This window comes from Thamnophis elegans, unplaced genomic scaffold, assembly GCF_009769535.1.
Source record: "Thamnophis elegans isolate rThaEle1 unplaced genomic scaffold, rThaEle1.pri scaffold_402_arrow_ctg1, whole genome shotgun sequence".
Taxonomy (NCBI): domain Eukaryota; kingdom Metazoa; phylum Chordata; class Lepidosauria; order Squamata; family Colubridae; genus Thamnophis; species Thamnophis elegans.
In genome coordinates this window covers 1-13,654 of record NW_022473874.1, presented here as the reverse complement: position 1 = coordinate 13,654, position 13,654 = coordinate 1, and the positions used below count along the sequence as shown (strand labels likewise).

Here is a 13,654-nt window from a genome sequence, read left to right as displayed (position 1 = left end):
CACCGCGGCGCTAAAACCGCGATGTCAAAAGCACGCCAACAACAGCGCGCCGACAGAAGCGCGATTTAATTTAAGGTAAGATTTATGGTTAGGTTTAGGTTTAGGTTTATGGTTAGGTTTAGGTTTATGGTTAGGTTTATGGTTAGGTTTATGGTTAGGTTTAGGTTTAGGGTTAGGATTAGGTTTAGGGTTAGGTTTAGGGTTAGGTTTAGGGTTAGGTTTAGGGTTAGGTTTAGGTTTAGGGTTAGGGTTAGGTTTAGGGTTAGGTTTAGGTTTAGGGTTACGTTACAGCGCGCTTCTGTCGGCGCACTTTTGGGCTAATTAGTCGCTCAATCGTCGCACGCTTTTGTCACCGCGCTTTAGACACCGCGGTTTAGTCAGGCGTGCTTTTGTTGTGCGCGCATTTGTGGTGGAACCCACATAGAGTACTGCATCCAGTTTTGGTCGCCACACTATGAAAAAAAGATGTGGAGACTCTGGAAAGAGTGCAGAGAAGAGCAACAAAGAGGATGAGGGGACTGGAGGCTAAAAGATGTGAAGAACGGTTGCAGGAACTGGGCATGGCTGGTCTAGTGAAGAGGAAGACCAGGGGAGACAGGAGAAGAGTCTTCCAATATTTGGGGGGCTGCCACAGAGAGGAGGGGGGGTCAAGCTATTTTCCAAAGCCAGACAAGGAAGAATGGATGGAAGCTGATGAAGGAGAGATTCAACCTGGAAATAAGGAGGAATCTTCTGACAGTGAGAACCATCAACCCATGGAGCAGAAGTTGCCTTCATGTGTAGTAGTGGGAGCTTCACCACTTGAGACTTTCAAGAAGAGATTGGGTTGCCATTTGTCAGAAATGGTGTATTGTCCCCTGCTTGGGGTTGGGGGGGGGTTGGACTAGATGACCTACAAGGTCCCTTCCAACTCTGTTTATCTGTTAAAACCCAGTTGGTTCCTGGGGGCCTGAGTAAGACGTCGGGCGGGAAAACCCTTCCTCGCTCGCCTTTCGCTTTCGTTTTCCTTTTCGCTTTCGCTTTCGAGTTTCGTTTCCTCCGCCCGCAGAATCGCAGCGCCGGCCGGTTTTCTTTTCCGGAGAAGCTCCGCCCGCCGAGATGACCGAAAGCCGAGCGGACGGTATAAAAGGAGGCGGTGGGAGGCGGCGAAGACAGAGGCGGTGTTTCTTTTGGCTTTTGCGGACGGAGAGAGCTCGACATCCCGACTGAAGATGGTAAGAAGCGGGGCGAAGCGGCCGTGGGAAGCGGGACTTCTCCCAATCTCTCTCGCTCTTCCCTTTCTTTCTCTCTGTCTCTTTCCCTCTTTCTTTCCTCAAACTCTCCATCTTTCCTTTCTTTCTTTCTGTCTCTTTCCCTCTTTCTTTCCTCAATCTCTCCATCTTCCCTTTCTTTCTCTCTGTCTCTTTCCCTCTTTCTTTCCTCAATCTCTCCCTCTTTCCTTTCTTTCTTTCTGTCTCTTTCCCTCTTTCTTTCCTCAAACTCTCCATCTTTCCTTTCTTTCTCTGTCTCTTTCCCTCTTTCTTTCCTCAATCTCTCGTTCTTTCTTTCTCTCTGTCTCCCTCTTTCTTTCCTCACTTTCTCGCTCTTTCCTTTCTTTCTTTCTGTCGCTTTCCCTCCTTCTTTCCTCAATCTCTCGCTCTTTCTTTCCCTCTGTCTCTCTCAAAATTTCCCTCTCTCAATCTCTCCTTTTTTCTTCTCTCAATCTCTCACTCTTTCCTTTCTCTCTCTCTCTCAAAATGTCTTTCCTCCCTCAATTTTTCTCTTTACAAATCTCCCCACTCTCTCAATCTCCCTCTTTCTTTCCGCAATCTCTCGCTTTCCTTTCTCTCTCTCAATCTCTCCCTTATCTCAATCTCTCTCCCTCTTTCTCCTCAATCTCTCTTTCCTTTCTCTCTCTCAATCTCTCTCCCTCTTTCTCCTCAATCTCTCTTTCCTTTCTCTCTCTCAATCTCTCTCCCACTTTCTCCTCAATCTCTCTTTCCTTTCTCTCAATCCCTCCCTCTTCTCAATCTCTCTCCCTCTTTCTTTCCTCAACCTCCTTTAAACGCAACCGCGGGGGAGGAGCTTCTCCAAGCGGGGGCGGGGGTCCTGAGCCTCCCCCTCCCCCGGGTCGTCCTGGGGAAGGGAAGGGGGGGGAAGTCCCCTCCCCAGCCCGATGAAAGCGATCCTCCTCGGCAGGGCTGTGAATCTCAGCCGGGAGGATTTCACCTGCTCCTCCGTTGCGCTTCTTTCGTCCGCCAGGCGCTGACTCTGAACGTGAAGCTTCTGACGGGCGAGGTCCACTCCGTGGTTTGCTCCCCCAACCAAACCGTCTGGGACCTCAAAACCAAACTGGGTCTCCAGTGCGGGGTCTCCCCCTATCAGCAGAAGCTGGCTCGCATGGACGGCGCCTCCCTGGATCTTCGGGACGGCGCCCCGCTCACCGACTACGACCTGCGCACGGGCGACACCCTCCTGCTGGTGGTGAAGAACGAGGAGTCCATCCCTCTTCTGGTGAGGAACTCCAACCAGCAAACCTCCACTTACCACGTCCTGCCTTCCAACACGGTGGCGCAGTTCCGAGCCCAGATCCGCGCCCGGGAGCGAATCCAAGATGACCAATTCTGGCTGGTGTATGAGAACCAGACCTTGGCGGATGGGTGCAAGCTCTCCCACTACAACATTTGCCCCGGTGGCACCGTGACGCTGAATCTACGGCTGCGGGGTGGGGCGAGGGTCGCCCCTTGAACCTTCTGGGTTGAATTTCCTTGTCCCCCCCTTCCTCCTCCTCCTCCTCCCCATTTCTGTTTTGTTTCACCCTATCCTCGCATCCTGTACCTTCATGAAGACTTTTGACCCTTCTTATAACAAGTTTCTCCTGGTTCCTCCTTTCCCTCCGCCCAGCTGTGAAATGAGAGTTTGACCAATAAAAACCATTTTTTTTCCCAGTAAAGACTGTGGTTTGTATTTTCTGTTTGGGCTCCTCGTTTTATGTCATTTCACGATTCAACCTCATTAACTTGGATTTGGAGTTTCCCTCCCTAGGGAAGGGACATAATAAGGGTCTGTGTGTGTGAGAGAAAGAGAGAGACAGAGAGAGAAAGAAACATGGGAGTATTTGAGGGGGCTGCCCCAAAGAGGAAGAAGGGGTCAATTTATTTCTCCAAAGCACCAGAAAGGCAGGACAAGAAACAATTAGATGGAAACTAATCAAGGAGTGAAGCAACCTGGAATTAAAAGGAGAAACTTTCTAACAGTGAGGACAATTATTAACCAGAGGAACAGCTTGCCACCAGAAGTTGTGGGTTGCGGTTATCACTGGAGGTTGCCTTCAGGTGTTAAGGGGTTTTATCCCTGGAGGTTTTAAAGAGGAGATTGGACAGCTACCTCTCTGCATTGGTACAGGGTCTCCTGCTTGAGCAGGGGGTTGGACTAGATGACCTCCAAGGTGAGTCTTCCAGCTCTATTCTGATTTGAAGGGGGGGTGCAAACAGAACATGATCTGGTTGGGTGGGCTTGATTATGTTTTGGGCAGAGGTATCCACGTCTGGTTTTATTAACCAGGAGAATTTTAGACTTTAATCCCAAACTTCTGGAGATTGGGTTTTTTTTTTTTTAATAAACTTTTTTTTTATTTTTACTAAACAAACAACACACAAAAATTATCATCTTAGATTACATCATTGCCTGCCTTGTAAGTTTGATTTGTTTTGGGGTTTTCTTTAAAATGAATTTTTCTTTAAAGTTTTACAAAGCTTAAGAGCTAACAAATAGAAAAAAAGAAAAGCAAAAGGACAAAAGAAGAAGAAAAAATAGAAATATCCAATCTCCTTTTCAGCAAATATAAATAGAAATTATAAAGTTATCTCATACTCTGTGATGATAAAAGAATGCATACTCCTTTCAGTCAAAACCACCCATCGTAAATGCATTCCTCCCATATTATGCAAAGTCCTAAATTTCCAGGCAGCCATAAATGAAGGTATTGTATCGGGCTTCCATTTTTGAGCATATAAATAGTTTCTTTGGAGAATCATTCTTAAAGAATCTTTCCCATGTTTTAGACTTGGGATTGAAGGGTTTAACAAACCATCAGTTGTATTTGGATAACTGTGTTTTTTATACATTCAGGCTGCCTGCCTGGATTGCAGTGATAAGGGACTGTTGAAAGGTTTCAAATCTTCCTTTGCTGGGTTTGAATTTCCCGCCGGGAATCGTGAAAAATAATTTGAGCGGAAGAGCTGCGTGGAAGGCAGATATTTTATTTTTCAGGAAAGAGGGACAAGGAGGAAGGGCACCGTTCCTGGGCTAGCTACTGAACTGGGATCGACTAGATATTTAATACTCTTTTTACCTTTGAAGTCTGATATGATTATTATTATTTTTGTAGCTTTGTGCTAATGATTCTGGCTTCTGCCTGATTCCTGTGTTAATGGTTTCATTCCTGCTTTGCTCTTTGATTGGCAAGGAGGTGTCTGCTAATTTGTGTTTGCAATTTTAACTTTATTTGCTGCAAGTATGTTTCCCAAAACTGACACCATCTTTATAACCTGTCTTTAGCACCTTTTTCTTCCTCCTTGTCACCTAGCCTGATCTCCTCTTTTATCTGCATTTCCTGGTTTTCCTCCACTTGGAATTTTAATTACTTTGGGGGTCTCCTTTCTTGGGCTATCTGTTTCTATGGGGGCTTTAAATGATTTTTTTTTCTATTCCAATGTTCCCTGTTTTTCCTAAAAAGATTCTAGTGGTCCCTTTGTTTCTGAATTTAGGATTTTATCCTTTTTTTTTTCTTTTAGTGGTGGTAAATTCCTCCCATTTCCTTCCTACAGTACCTTGGAGGTCATCTAGTCCAAACCCCCCCAAGCAGGAGACCCTACACCCTTTCTGACAGATGGCAATCCAGCCTCTTCTTGAAAGCTTCCAGTGATGAAGCTTCTGAAGGCAAGCTGTAGGAAGGAAGGAAAAGAAAAAAGGAAAGAAAGAGAAAAAAGGAAGGAATAGTGGAAGGGACCCTGTAGGTCATCTAGTCTAACCCTCAACCCGAGCAGGAGACCCTACACCCTTTCTGACAGATGGCAGTCCAGTCTCTTCTTGAAAGCTTCCAGTGATGAAGCTCTCACACCTTCTGAAGGCAAGCTGTAGGTATGTAGGTATGTAGGTAGGCAGGCAGGCAGGCAGGAAGGAAGGAAGGAAGGAAAGAAGGAAGGAAGGAAGGAAAGAAGGAAAAGAAAAAGGAAAAAGAAAAAGAAAGAAAGAAGGAAGGAAGGAAGGAAGGAAGGAAGGAAAAGAAAAAGGAGAGAGAAAGAAAGAAAGAAAGTTGGAAGGGACCTTGTAGGCCATCTAGTCTAACCCTCTGCCCAAGCAGGAAACCCTACACCCTTTCTAACAGATGGCAGTCTAGTCTCTTGTTGAAAGCTTCCAGGGATGAAGCTCTCATACCTTCTGAAGGCAAGCTGTAGGAAGGAAGGAAAAGAAAAAGGAAAGAAAGAAAGAAAGAAAGAAAGAAAGAAAGAAAGAAAGAGAAAAAAGGAAGGAAGAGTGGAAGGGACCTTGTAGGTCATCTAGTCTAACCCTCTGCGCAAGCAGGAGGCCCTATACCATTTCAGACAAAGGACTGTTCAATTTTTTTCTTGAAAATCTCCAATCTTTTACACAACCTAGATAATATCATCAGTGCTGGGAGTGGGGATTGTAGATAGGAGGAAGAAGATTGTGCAGTCCTTGGTGCTCTCTGAGCTTGCTTGTTTTCTTACAGATGTTTCATTACTCAAACTAAGTGACATAGAATAATAAAGTTGGGAGGGACCTTGGAGGTCTTCTAGTCCAACCCCTTAGGAAACCCAAATGCCAATTCAGACAAATGGCTGAATCCAACATCTTCTTAAAGACTTCCAGTGTTGGGGCATTCACAACCTCTGCAGGCAACTTCTGTTCCACTGATTAAATTGTTCTAACTGTCAGGAAATTCCTCCTCAGTTCCAAGTTGCTTCTCTCCTTGATTAGTTTCCACCCATTGCTTCTTGTTCTGCCCTCAGGTGCTTTGGGGAATAGCTTGACACCCCCTCTTCTTTGTGGCAGCCCTTGAGATATTGGAAGACTGTTATCATGTCTCCCCTGGTCCTCCTTTTCATTAAACCAGACATACCCAGTTCCTGCAACCGTTCTTCATATGTTTTAGCCTCCAGTCCTAGATGAAAATAGGGGTCTCCAGGAGGAGAAAGAAGAGGAGGAAGAGGTGGGGGAGGGAGGGGGAGGAAGAGGAGGAGGGGGAGGATGGTGAGATCCTTGGTGCTTAGTTTGCTTGTTTTCGTACAGATGTTTCAAGACCCAACTAGATGACATCATCGGTGTTAAGATGAAAATGGGGGTTTCCAGGAGGAGGAGGAGGGGGGAGGGAGGGAGGGGAGAGGGAGGAAGAGGAGAAGGAGGAAGAGGAGGGAGGGGGAGGAAGAGGAGGAGGGGGAGGATGGTGAGATCCTTGGTGCTTAGTTTGCTTGTTTTTGTACAGATGTTTCAAGACCCAACTAGATGACATCATCGGTGTTAAGATGAAAATGGGGGTTTCCAGGAGAAAGAGGAGGAGGAAGAGGAGGAGAAAGGAGGAGGAAGAGGAGGAGAAAGAGGAGGAGGAAGAGGAGGGGGAGGATGGTGGGGTCCTTGGTGCTCTTAGTTTGCTTGTTTTCGTACAGATGTTTCAAGACCCAACTGATGACATCAACAGTGTTAAGATGAAAACGGGGGTTTCCAGGAGAAAGAGGAGGAGGGAGGGGGAGGAAGAGGAGGGAGGGGGAGGACGGAGGAAGAGGGGGGAAGAGGAGGGGGAGGAAGAGGAAGAGGGGGGAGGATGGTGGGGTCTTTGGTGCTCTTAGTTTGTTTGCTTTCGTACAGAGGTTTCAAGACCCAACTGATGACATCAACAGTGTTAAGATGAAAACGGGGGGTTTCCAGGAGAAAGATGAGGGGGGAGGGAGGGGGAGGAAGAGGGGGAAGGGGGGAGGAGGGAGGGGGAGGAAGAGGAGGAGGAGGGAGGATGGTGGGGTCCTTGGTGCTCTTAATGCTTGTTTTCGTACAGAGGTTTCAAGACCCAACTGATGACATCATCAGTGTTAAAATGAAAATGGGGGTTTCCAGGAGGAGGAGGAGGGGGGGAAGATGATGATGATGAGGAAGATAGTGGGGTCCTTGGTGTTCTCTGACCTTCCTTCTTTTCTTACAGACGTTCCCTTACCCAAACTAGGTGACAACCATAACTCTGATGCTGTTACCTAGCAGGGTTAATGAAACGTCTGCGGGGAAAACAAGGCAAGCTGAAAGACCACCGAAGATTTTCCCCGCTGGACAAGAGGATGTGGTGCTCTCGGATGGCACCAGAGGGCGATCCTGCCCCACGGGTGAACTCTGCCTTTATTGCCAATTGCCAGAGACAATGGATTGCCCACCCACCCACCCTGGGATCTGTCAATCCTGCAGCCTCCTCTTGGGGCGAGCCAGTGCGTGAAGCAAAGAGTTGGGCAGGCTCTCGCCACTTGGACATACATTCTCTCCCTGGGAAGCTGCAACCGTCCTCTCCGTTTGTTGATATGAGACCCCCTCCTCGCCCATAAAGACATCAAAGGCGGTGGCCCCCCAGGTTCGAGGGCATCTCATCTTCCGGCCGAAAGGAGTAGGGGCACGATGGGTTTTGCCAACGCCTGGAGGGACTTCTGGAGTTACGAGACCCCCAAAGTGATGTTGGTGAAGAATCCTCAACTGGGCATCATTTACCGGCTGGTCCAGCTTCTAATCCTGGTTTATTTCATCTGGTAAGGGTCCCCCACCCCCTCCTGGGAGAGAGAGAGAGAGTGGTGGGGTATTTACAAAGATGCTTTTGGGGCAGATATCGCTGTGTCTACCTCGGGGGCGTTAAGATTTAGCCAAGGAAACACATGGGATGTGTGTGTGTGTGTGTTTATTAATGTTGCATATCAACATTAATATATTAATATAATATTATGATCCAATATTATCTAAACCAACTCAATAGGGACGCGGGGACTCGAGGGCTAAGACGCTGAGCTGGTCGATCAGAAAAGTCGGCAGTTCGGCAGTTCGAATCCCCAGCGCCGCATAACGGAGTGAGCTCCCGTGACTTGTCCCAGCTTCTGCCAACCTAGCAGTTCGAAAGCACGTATAAAATGCAAGTAGAAAAACAGAAAATCACTTTTGGTGGGAAGGGAACAGCGTTCTGTGCGCCTTCAATGTTTAGTCATGCCGGCCACATGACCACGGAGACGTCTTCGGACAGCGCTGGCTCTCCGGCTTTAAAACGGAGATGAGCAGCGCCCCCTAGAGTCAGGAACAACTAGCATATATGTACGAGGGGAACCTTTACTTTTATCAATATTATAATATTAGATCCAGAGAGCTGCAAGGAAAGAAGATATCTATCTATCTATCTATCTATCTATCTATCTATCTATCTATCTATCTATCTACCTACCTATCTATCATCTATCTATCTAGATAGATATAGATAGATAGATAGATATATAGATATATAGATAGATGATAAATAGATGATAGATATATAGATATATAGATATATAGATATAGATATATAGATACATAGATAGATAGATAGATAGATAGATAGATAGATAGATAGATAGATAGATAGATAGATAGATAGATATATTTCTAAAAGCAAAACTATTTGCTTTTACGGGCAGGCAGTAGAGAAATGGGGTACAGCAGGCAGTTTTTATAGGGGGAGCTTGAAATGTCTATGTGTTGATTCTAGGGTGACGTGTGAGTGTGTGTGTGTGTGTAGGTGTTTATTCTTGTGGATGTGCACTTCCTCTGGGAGACCTACTTGAATGAATTCTGTTGTGTTTGCAGACCTTATCCTTTGATATGTGGATTAGGTCTGGGTAACTTTTTGGGGTGAGGGGGGGTTTAAGGAAGGGATTTTCTGCTTTAAGGCGGGGGGGGGAAGAGTTGTTCAGGTGCCACCCAAGTCCTCGTTTTCTTTTTGCCACAGGTACGTCTTCAGTAACCAGAAGGGCTACCAGGAGTGTGAATCCGGGCCGGAGAGCTCCGTCATTACCAAAGTCAAGGGGTTGACCTCCTCCCAGCGGAAGGTGTGGGATGTGGAGGAATACGTGAAGCCCCCAGAGGTGAGACACCCCCCCCCACATAGCAACCTCTCCAAGCAATCTCTGGAGGAGCATTTGGGGAGGGGGGGGGAAGGACTCCGCCACCCTCGGCCTTGCTGGAAATGCGATCCTGGGTTGTATAAACAGAGGCATAGAATCGAAATCATGTGAAGTATTAGCACTGCTTTATAAAGCCTTAGTAAGACCACACCTTCTTTCCTTCCTCTCTAATCCTTCCCTCCCTTTCCCTTCCTTCCTTTAATCCTTCCTTCCTCTTCCGTCCTCTCTAATCCTTCCCTTCCCCTTCAATCCTTCCTTCCTTCCTTTTAATCCTTCCTTCCTTCCTCTCTAATCCTTCCCTCCATCCTCCCCTCTTTAATCCTTCCTTCCCTCCCTTCCTTTAATCCTTCCTTCCTTCCCTCTTTAATCCTTCCTTCCCTCCCTCCCTCTCCTTCCTTCCTTTTAATCCTTCCTTCCCTCCCTCCTTTCCTCTTTAATCCTTCCTTCCCTCCCTTCCTTTAATCCTTCCTTCCTTCCCTCTTTAATCCTTCCTTCCCTCCCTTCCTTCCTCTTCTTCCTTTCCTCCTTCCTTCCTCCCTCCTTAATCTCCTTCCTTCCCCCTCCTTAATCTCTTCCTCCTTCCTCCTTTAATCCTTCCTTCCCTCCCCTTAATCCTTCCTTCCCTCTTTAATCCTTCCTTCCCCCCTCCTTACTTCCTTTTAATCCTTCCTTCCCTCCCTCCTTTCCTTTTTAATCCTTCCTTCCCTCTTTAATCCTTCCCTCCCTCCCCCCTCTCCTTCCTTCCTTCCTTCCCTCCCTTCTTCTCTAATCCTTCCTTCCCTCCCCCCTTCCTTCCTCTTTAATCCTTCCTTCCCCTTCCTCCTCTTTAATCCTATTTTTCCTCCCTCCTCCTTCCTTCCTTCCTTCCTTCCTTGAAATAAACCGGGATCCGCCAATGAAGACATGACATCAGCAGGAACTCTTGGGGGAGGGGGGCGAGGGCCCTTTTCTAAAATATATTTCTGCTCAGGGTGCCATAAGGCTGATTTCCACCAATCCACGCCACGGCTCCCTGCTCAGGGGGGGAAACGTGGCTCTGAAGGGCAAGCTTGGGCGGCTGCCTTCACCCCCTCCTCTCTCCCCTGCAGGGGGGCAGCGTCTTCAGCATCATCACCCGGGTGGAAGTGACCCCTTCGCAGACCCAAAAGACCTGCCCGGAGGTAGGAAACCGTTGGCACGAAACAAGAAGCCATCGTGAGCACCGACACCCCTTGGGAGAAGTGGGGTGGGTGGGTGGGTGAGGGTGAGCTGTGAATATCCATGGAATAACTCCGCCTTTTCTGTTAAACTTCACTATGGGTGGAACTAGCTGCACTTCTGAGTCTTTAGTCAGTAAAGTTTTGTTCTTGTTAGTTGTGAAGTCGTGTCCGACCCATCGTGACCCCATGGACAACGTTCCTCCAGGCCTTCCTGTCCTCTCCCATCCTCTGGAGTCCATTGAAGCTCATGCCGGCTGCTTCAGTGACTCCATCCATCCACCTCCTTCTCTGCCGTCCCTTCTTCTTCTTCTGCCCTCCATCGTTCCCAGCACGAGGCTCTTTTCCAGGGAATCCTTCCTCCTTCTCCTTAGGTGGCCAAAGTCTTTGAGTTTCCTCTCCAGGATCTGGCCTTCTAAAGAGCAGCCAGGGTGGATCTCCTCTAGGACTGACCGGTTGGATGGCCTTGCAGTCCATCCTATCTATCTATCTATCTATCTATCTATCTATCTATCTATCTATCTATCTATCTATCTATCTATCCATCCATCATCTATCGAACTATCTATCTATCTATCTATCTATCTATCTATCTATCTATCTATCTATCATCTATCTATCTATCTATCTATCTATCTATCTATCTATCTATCTATCTATCTAATCTATTTTGTTGTTGTTAGTCGCAAAGTTGTGTTCTAGACACCGTGACCCCATGGACAACGTTCCTCCAGGCCTTCCTGTCCTCTCCCATCCTCTGGAGTCCATTCAAGCTCACACTGGCTGTTTCAGTGACTCCATCCAGCCCCCTCCTTCTCTGCCGTCCCCTTCTTCTTCTTTTGCCCTCCATCCTTCCCAGCACGAGGCTCTTCTCCAGGGAGTCCTTCCTCCTTCTCATCAGGTGGTCAAAGTCTTCGAGTTTCCTCTTCAGGATCTGGCCTTCTAAAGAGCAGCCAGGGTTGACCTCCTCTAGGACTGACCGCTTGGATGGCCTTGCAGTCCAAGGGACTCAATGCAGGAGTCTTCTCTAGCACCAGAGCTCAAAGGCCTCCATTCTTTGGCGCTCAACCTTCCTTATGGTCCAACCTTCACAGCCACCCATGGCAACTGGGAAAACCTTGACTAGACGCACTTTTGTTGGCAGGGTGAGGTCTCTGCTTTTTAGGATGCTGCCTAGATTTGCCGTAGCTCTCCTCCCCAGGAGCAAGCGTCTTTTGATTTCTACACTCTTGGTAAAATAACGTCCCAGGAGTTTCTTTTTCTGGCTTCATCAGTCTTGGTGAAGTCTGGACCGTCTTGGCATCTTGACTGACCCAGCAACCCCTCTCCTGTGTCTTGTCTTCTGCAGAACCCGAGGGCCTCCTGCGCGTCTGACCACGAATGTGCCACCGGTGAGGTGGGGGTGCTGGGAAACGGTGAGTCAGGGGTAACCCAGTAGCCACCGGTCTGTCCGTCTCTCGGGACAGCACAGGGACCCGAAAGGGGATTAATCACACGACCAGCAGTGGTCCCAAATATGTTGCCAAGCAGCTGAATTTGGACGGGAATGCTGCAAAAGTTGCAATTGAGGGAAATGTGGTCATGCTCGGCCAGTCACTAAATGAACCATCGTAAGGCCAGGCCTACATGTATGTTCTACTGATAACCGGCCTATTGGGAAAGAAACTAATTGTCTGGCCCGCAGCCATTTTTTCTTTTGGGTCTTTAAAGAAGAGCCGAGGTGGCGCAGCGGTTGAATGCAGCACTGCAGGCTACTTCAGCTGACTGCAGTTCTGCAGTTCGGCTGTTCAAATCTCACCGGCTCAGGGTTGACTCAGCCTTCCATCCTTCCGAGGTGGGTCAAATGAGGACCCGGATTGTTGTTGGGGGCAATATGCTAACTCTGTAAACCGCTTAGAGAGGGCTGAAAGCTCTATGAAGCGGTATATAAGTCTAACTGCAATTGCTATTGCTTTGGCCTGCCACGCTATGCAGTTTCTATGGTGGGAAAATGGGATTGTATGGAGTGAGATGCTATGTAGCCATAACAACATTCTTTCCAGAAAGCCAAGGTCATTCTTTGCCTCTGCACCTGACCGGAACTGGATGGGTGGAAGCTGCCAGCATGGCAGTGGGAGATTGGACCACGTGATGGGCTTGTGGGTGAAAAACATCTGAAAGGCTGTTTTTAAAGCATTTTTAAAAGATTTTTAAAACACTTCTTTACAAGCTGGCAGCTGCTTTTTATCCCACTACTCCAGGGGCCGGATACTTTGAATTGAGGATACTTTGCATTACTTTGCACGCAGCCCATGGGCCCTAGTTTGAGGATGCCTGATGTACGGTCTCCTGCTTGAGCAGAGGGTTGGCAGAGCAGAGGGTTAGACTAGATGACCTACAAGATCCCTTCCAATTTTCCTTCCTTTTCCTTCCTTCTTTCCTTCCTACAGCTTGCCTTCAGAAGGTGTGAGAGCTTCATCCCTGGAGGCTTTCAAGAAGAGATTGAACTGCCACCTGTCAGAAAGGGTGTAGGGTCTCCTGCTTGGGCAGGGGGGGGGGGATGGACTAGATGACCTCCAAGGTCCCTTCCGACTCATCTGTTAATCTGAGAGCAAATAACCCGAGCATAATGACAGAGGCAAAGGGGAGATTCACATTTTTTGTTTTTTTCTGCAGGAATGAAGACGGGGCATTGCGTCCCCTACAACATCACCAAGAAAACCTGTCAGGTGATGGCCTGGTGTCCTGTGGAGGAGAATGGGGTGACGTTCAGGTAAGAAGAAACATGGAGTCAACAACTCTGCGCAGGCGCACACTGGGAACAGGCTCCCGCTGTTCTTCTGCCTCACTGATGTCAGACTCCGAAGGCAGCTGAGAACTGTTAGGTGTCCCTGGCCCCCTCTCTGCCTCCAACACAGAGCCCTCCTCAGAGCCTTCCCCAGACTCCAGGACTGGCCCAGGTTCCTCCCCAACCCTCCTCCCTGCCTGAATCGGCTGCCACCTCTGCTGGCGGGCCACCACAAGATCAGCGGTGTCAAACTCAATTTCATCGAGGGCCACATCAGGATTGGGTTTCACCTTGGAGGGCTGGGGGGGGGGCTTGGCCATGATGAGCGTGACACGGGACCGCCCCTCTGCAGAGAGAGAGAGAGAGACAGAGACAGACACAGAGAGAGAGAGAAACAGAGAGAGAGAGACAGAGAGAGAAACAGAGAGAGAGAGACAGAGAGAGAAAAAAACAGAGAGAGAAACAGAGAGACAGAGAGAGAGAGAGAAAGAGAGAAACAGAGAGAGAGAAAACAGAGA

General features: G+C 48.1%; 1 protein-coding gene and 1 long non-coding RNA gene across 2 annotated transcripts; both read left to right on the top strand.

Annotated features, from left to right (window-relative positions):
• The first annotated feature begins 1,090 nt into the window (after positions 1–1,090).
• Positions 1,091–2,922, top strand: ISG15 (ISG15 ubiquitin like modifier). Its single transcript, XM_032238640.1, has 2 exons — positions 1,091–1,214; positions 2,242–2,922. Exons 1-2 carry the CDS (start codon positions 1,212–1,214, stop codon positions 2,725–2,727), a joined length of 489 nt encoding a protein of 162 aa, XP_032094531.1. The 5' UTR covers positions 1,091–1,211; the 3' UTR covers positions 2,728–2,922.
• A 7,330-nt stretch (positions 2,923–10,252) lies between these two features.
• On the top strand, positions 10,253–13,104 carry LOC116523528. Its single transcript, XR_004257084.1, has 3 exons — positions 10,253–10,333; positions 11,718–11,784; positions 13,025–13,104. It is a non-coding gene; the product is annotated as an uncharacterized LOC116523528 (long non-coding RNA).
• The last annotated feature ends 550 nt before the right edge of the window (positions 13,105–13,654 follow it).